Source organism: Benincasa hispida, chromosome 11, assembly GCF_027475165.1.
Source record: "Benincasa hispida cultivar pf3 chromosome 11, pf3_genome.v1.1, whole genome shotgun sequence".
NCBI lineage: Eukaryota > Viridiplantae > Streptophyta > Magnoliopsida > Cucurbitales > Cucurbitaceae > Benincasa > Benincasa hispida.
The window spans coordinates 78,568,475-78,575,023 of NC_143488.1; the positions used below are offsets into that span (position 1 = coordinate 78,568,475).

The 6,549-nt window shown below is 30.5% G+C and overlaps 1 protein-coding gene across 1 annotated transcript; it reads left to right on the forward strand.

The window, feature by feature from the left end:
* Positions 1-1,758: 1,758 nt before the first annotated feature.
* On the forward strand, positions 1,759-5,629 carry LOC150032924 (WUSCHEL-related homeobox 11-like). Its single transcript, XM_090307389.1, has 3 exons — positions 1,759-2,565; positions 3,090-3,265; positions 5,274-5,629. The coding sequence occupies exons 1-3, from the start codon at positions 2,019-2,021 to the stop codon at positions 5,289-5,291; spliced, it is 741 nt and encodes a 246-aa protein (XP_090163515.1). The 5' UTR covers positions 1,759-2,018; the 3' UTR covers positions 5,292-5,629.
* Positions 5,630-6,549: the final 920 nt, after the last annotated feature.

The following is a 6,549-nucleotide window of genomic DNA, read 5'->3' on the forward strand; positions in this document are numbered from 1 at the left end:
ATATATATATTTATATGGGTGCAACACGAGAACTTCCTATATGGTCACCCAACTTTTTTAGAAAAGGATACGGATTAGATCAGTAGGTGCACCGAAACATCTCCATTAGGTGGACACCTTCCTAGCACTTTTATCGTCTCCCAGATGTATATTCAATAACGCACAAGGAGACACAAAGAATTTGAAGAGGACTAGAGATAAGCTCAAATAGAGATAAAAGTGTTAAAAAATACAAAAAAAAAAAACACTAAGGTTTAGAGCAATCATGAAAGGATTATAATCTTTGAAGGAACTGTTTCTATAAGCCCAACATCTATCAAGAGAGCAAATATCTTCCCAGAGTTGAGTATAACTTTTGTTGTTGTCCTCAAAAGTCCGATTATTTCTTTCGATCCATATGATCACCCAACTTAGTACCACTCTCGTCCAAGTGCACCTATGGAATTGTGATGAGATCCGATGCATTAGTGTTGGTATAATCACACCCAAATTTTAGTGGCTAAATAAAAACAAATATAAATAAAACTTCTAATTTAAACCTTGAAAGCTATTTATTTATATTAAGAACCGTGAAACAAGTGACAAAGTGGATAATGCTAATATATTAAGAAAAATATACTTTTGAAAATAGTTGATGAAATAAAGGCTAAATTATCCAAAAAAAAAAAAAAAAAACACTTTAATTTTCTTCTGTTTAGAGGTAATTCTATTCTACAAAACTGTCATTGTAGTAGAAATATTGGATAGAAATTGAAGCCTTACAACGTAGGTGGCGCCAATGTTTGATCTCCCATTGTTATATCAAGTTACCTTTGCATTATTTCTCGTCCTAATTTTCGTCTAACATTCTAATAAATTTTTAATTTGATATTTTAAAAATATTTTTAAAAAGGTCAAAGGATAATAATACAACGTTCAAGTTTTATTTTATTTTATTTTTTTATTTACCTTAGATAAAATAACCCTTAACGAGGTATTTGGTCCCAACTTACTTGGGTGGAATTGGATAATTAAACTCAATATTTGGGTTTCCCATTATAATAGTTGAAATTTCCAATTATAATAACGCACACTTAGCTACAGTAAAATTATTTGAAAACCTTTATTGTCTGTTGTGTTTATTATTTTGTAACCATCCTCTCTCCTCCTTTGTAACTCATACTAAAAATTTTTATAGCCCAAACACATTATTATAACATATACCAAAATTGTTATATACCAAACATAGACTATTATAATCCACATATTATAATAACCGATTTAGACACCAAATACCCATAAGTGAAATTTGGTTTAAACCAACAAAGAAAGAAAAGTTTTAAATTTCAAAACCAACTTCCAGATTCACAAAACTTTTGCATTAAATTAAGATAACCCTAATATCAACCTTATTAGTGCTCATTAATACTAGTTTATTTCTAAAAAAGGAAAAAATTGATTGTTCATAATTAAGATCTTACCATATAACAAATTCAAACTCGTTCAAATCAAAAGAAATCTCAACCTCACCTATCCACTTCATTCGCCATACCGAACATAACTCAATTAACATTTGAATGTGCTAGAAATCATGAAATTTGTGGTTCGGACTCCCCTATTAAAAAACACACCCCCTTTCATTCACCTCACTGATATTTATACACTTCTCAAAAGAATAATATAACCCCAAATTATTTAAATAAGAGAACTTTAAAAAGAGAACACACACACACCTTAGCCCTTGGATAGTGAAAAGACAATTTTATCATCCAAGGAATCCAATATTAATTTGTTAAAATCAAGAATATTGTTGGGAAGTATAACTGCATAGATTATAGTTTTCCAAAACACCAAGGGCAATAATTAATTTTACCCAATATATTCACACACCATAAAAATCTCTTCTTATCTATATATATTTATGATCTCTAGGTTTTTAAGAAGAACTTGAAGAAAGAGTTCATTTTTATTCAAAAAAAAAAAAAAAAAGCAACACCCAAATTTTTTTGTATTACTGTGTGTGTTGTTGTAAGTTTGTCATGGAAAATCATGGTGATGACCCAAATAGTCCAAATCACAGCTGCGAAAGGGCGGAGCCGGTGAGATCACGGTGGACTCCCAAGCCGGAGCAGATTCTAATTTTGGAGTCCATTTTCAATAGTGGAATGGTTAATCCTCCAAAAGATGAGACGGTCAGAATTAGAAAGCTTCTTGAAAAATTTGGCTCTGTTGGGGATGCCAATGTTTTCTACTGGTTTCAAAACCGCCGCTCTCGCTCTCGCCGCCGCCAGCGCCAGCTGCAAGCCGCCGCTAGTAGCGGCGGTGCAATTCACTACGATGGTAGTAGCGTCAGTACTGGCGGTGGTTACAACAGTGGTGTTATGAATTTTGGTGGGGCTTCTTCTTCTTATCTCGGAGGAGGGTCCTCGTCCTCGTCCTCCTCCACTTCTGGGGTTGGAGGAGATTGTAGCGGCGGTGGTTTCTCGATGTCAGGTCCTATGGGTTTCTCTGAAGTTGATCAACAAATGGTTGTAACGACTCCGTCATTTTGCCCTTCCGAAACCTCAAATTTAGAGTTTCAATCAGGTATTGTTAATGCATGTTTTTCTTCAAACCCTCTTTGTTTCGTTTCCACGCCACTCAATTCAAAAGCTTAAATTAACATACTCAATCGAATGATAATTATCTCTATTAATATATATCCTATTTTACCCAACTTTAAAAATTTAAGCCGACATAAATTTCAGGATTCATTTTTTTCTATAACTAAAGAAACAAAACCAAACATAAACTTGAAAACTTTTCGATGATGTGACAGTTCCTTCTTGAGCTGAAATTTTTGAACACTAACCTCAAAAAAGAAGAAAATTACTTTGTATGTATGTTTGTGTTTCTTTTTCTTTTTCTTTTTCTTTTTTTTTTTTTAATTACAAAAACACTTCACGGGAGAAGTTCTGAAAAATTGATGTTGGTGCCTCGGTTGTCGATCTGAATGTTTCAAAAATTAAAATTTGGAAGAAAAATTGGAAGAAATTAAAAAAATATATATCAATTTTGGTAATAAAAAGAGAGGTTTTAATTCAATTTTTTTTTTTTTTTTTATTTTGAAGGTTATATTATAATATTCATAAATGGAGTTCCAACAGAAGTTCCCAAAGGACCCATGGACATGAAAGCAATGTTTGGGCAAGAGACAGTGTTAGTTCATTCATCAGGACTCCCAGTTCTTACCAATGAATTTGGAATCTCTCTGCACACTTTGCAGCATGGTGAAAGTTACTTTCTGGTAATTATTATCCCCCACATCTCTCTCTCTGTTTCTAACCAAAATCCCGTTTCATAACAATTTGATTTTCTTCGATTTGTTGTCGACGTATTACGAATGTGTTCAAAATTCAAATCAAATTTTGAAAGTTGAATTGAATCGAGTAATTTTTAGAGACAATTGCAAATATAGCAATCAGGCCTTGAAGTCTATCAATGATAGACCATATCGTTGATAGATTTTGTTATATTTGCAATTCTTTAAAGATGTTATTATACACTTAATTATTGTCCATTACAATTACTCTAATTTTTAAATACTTGTTTTTTTTTTTATTCAAATGTTTAATTTCGAAGCTAGAAAACCAAAAACAAAATTGGGGTCTAAGTCTTTTATCAATGTGTTTTACAATTGAAACAAACAGAATCATATGCTTAACAATCAAAGAGATTTTAGTATTTTACAAGTGTGAGTTAAGGTTTTTGGGGTTATGTATTGTTGAATATTGTTCAATGCATTAGTGTAGTTTTGTTGTTGGTTTCTTCCTATGGTTTTCTTTTTGGATGAACTGATGGAAAATCAATTAATTAACTAAGAGGGTTTTTGGAATGGTTTGTGAATTATGTAGTACAATGTTTTCTTTGTGAATTAAGAGATAATTTAGATGGAAGATAGATTAAGATTTGGGAGGAATATGATGTTATAAAGAGAGTGGGAAGTATGAGTAGAAAGAAGGATTAGTGAAAAGAATATAGATGTGGGGGTAGAGAAATAGGTAGATGAAAGAAAATATGTGTATAGATAAGAATGTTCGAGAATGTTGAAAATCAACCTGAGTATAACTCAACAAGTTAAGATATGCATGTGTGTGTATATATATACACTCTCGACTAAGACGTCGGAGGTTTGAATTTTCCAACCTCACTTGTGTTGTTAAATAAAAAAAAAATGAAAAGTTAGAGAAGTAGTAAAATGAACCAAAGAAAATATATTTGTAAAAGGAAGTCAGAAAGAAGAATAATGCATGTAAAAGACATAAATTTGTGAGTAAGATAATAATGTGTAGAGAGAAGAAGAATAAAGTTTTTGTCTACAAAAACATCAACAACAAAATGTATTGAAAAGTGAATAAAATATATAATGTATACAAAGAAAAGTGTAACAGAAATAAAATATTCAAACAGAAAACAAAGATATATAGGAAGAGAGCAATTTTAGTTAATTAAACACTTAAATATTTGATATACTCTTTAAAAAACACACTTATATACTCATAAAAGTACCATAAAAACAAACCATAATTGGGTTTAAATTTATGCAAATGAATCCAAATGATATCCTCAATTTCAGGACTAAAAGTACATACCAGGTGCATTAATTGACTAGGAATCTTTTTCATTGGAAAGGAAAATAATGAAAAAAGGAAAACATATAAATCAACATAAAATAGTATCAAACCACAAAACTTGAAACTTGAAATTGAAAGTATATTCATATGAACACATTGGCCCTTATCTATTTCACTTCAATTCCAAAAGTTTTAGATCTAGAAGACTATTAACAAAATTGTCGAGATCTGAATTCCATATAGATATAGATACATATATATACTAATAAACTCCAAATACCATGTCAAACCCATAATTCTTTTTAGTAAAGAATCGAACTTTTAACTTCAAAATAGGTAATAAGTACTTGATTCATTGAATTAGCTATAGCTAACTCGAACCTGTGAAAGCTAGAAATTTGAGGAAAAATTGACTGGAATAGACATGAATGTGATATGTTTGACAAGAAAAGAAAACTTTCCAGGATTCCTTGAAGTTTGTCTATGTGTGGGTAGGAAACTTGAAATGTTTTGTTGAAGTGGGATGTCATATGATCTTTGCTATTGTTTAATTTTGTAACTATGGTCATATTCAATGAATGACCCAAAAAAAAAAAAAAAAAAAAAAAACACAAGACAAAGGCTAAAGAGAAAAACAAAATGATGATTAAGATTATATAGTGTGGAATTTTGGTCTCACAGGTTTCAAGACCAACATGAGTTAGGAAAGAAAGCAGCTGCACCAGCAAGAAACAGCACCTACCATCAACAAAATTCAAAAGAGATCTCAGTTTTTTCAAATATTTTGCCTTTTTCCTTTTTCCTTTTATTTTATTTTTGGTGTTTATGTTTAATTTGGGTTTTGGTCACTTTTTAATGTTCTCTTTGGGAAATTGGATCTGATGAAAAAAGAAAAAAAAGAAAAAAAAAACTTTATCATAAAGTTTATAGCATACCCATTTGGATATTTGTATACATAAATATGGCTCTTTTTTTGTTTTGGTTGGTGTATGTTATGGGAGACAATTAATATTTCTTTGCTTCTTTCAAAACCCTAAAAGGAATAGAACCCTTTTTATTGCATTTGTATATATGGAATACAACTCATGATCTTTTTGAAGGTTTACATGAGTAATTTTGGTTTTATATGTTGGGAAGGTGCGAGACCTAATTAACTTTAGTTGATTTTTTATAGTTCTAAAAATTGAAGCTTTTCGTTGATATTGGAGTGTTGACATGATTCTTTGGTTAATTTGACTTATCTTGAATGGTTTCTTAGAGTGACTATGTGCCCCTCCTTAGGTAATGTTCGATAAAAAAGAGGTACGGGATCTAAATGAAAGGGATCTTGATAATATGAAAGTACGGTTAATAATTAAAATCTTAAAAGATCATCTGATAGCTACTACTTATACCAAAAATAAGAACTTTAAAGTTAAACATGCATGCTTAGCTTGGAGTAATTCAATGTTGGATGACATCTAAGAAATTTTTCTAAAAAGCATGTGAACAAAGACAAAACATGCTAAAAGGACATCGATCCATGCTAAAAGGACATATTTCACTAGAGTAACTGTTCTAAATGGTAAAAGTGCTAGAAATATTTTCAAATATAACAAAATGTTACTATTTATCAGTGTTAGATGGTGATAGACACTGATAAACATAGTGTCAGTGATAGATAGTGATAGACATCTATTAATGTCTGATCACTGTCTATTAATATCTATCATTGATAGACAGTAATATTTTGGTATATTTATTAATAGGTTGCGTTAAGGCCGTTCACAAATGTTATTAAAATTTAGAAAACACTCCCTTCAACAAAAGAAGTTGTAATTAGTTTAATCATATTAGAAAAATATTTATTATCAAATGACGCCTAACAAAATATTCAGTTTGAATAATATAACAAAGATGTAAATTTGTTCTCGGTCAAGCATGAAAATATTTAAATAGAAATGTAACGAACCTTCAA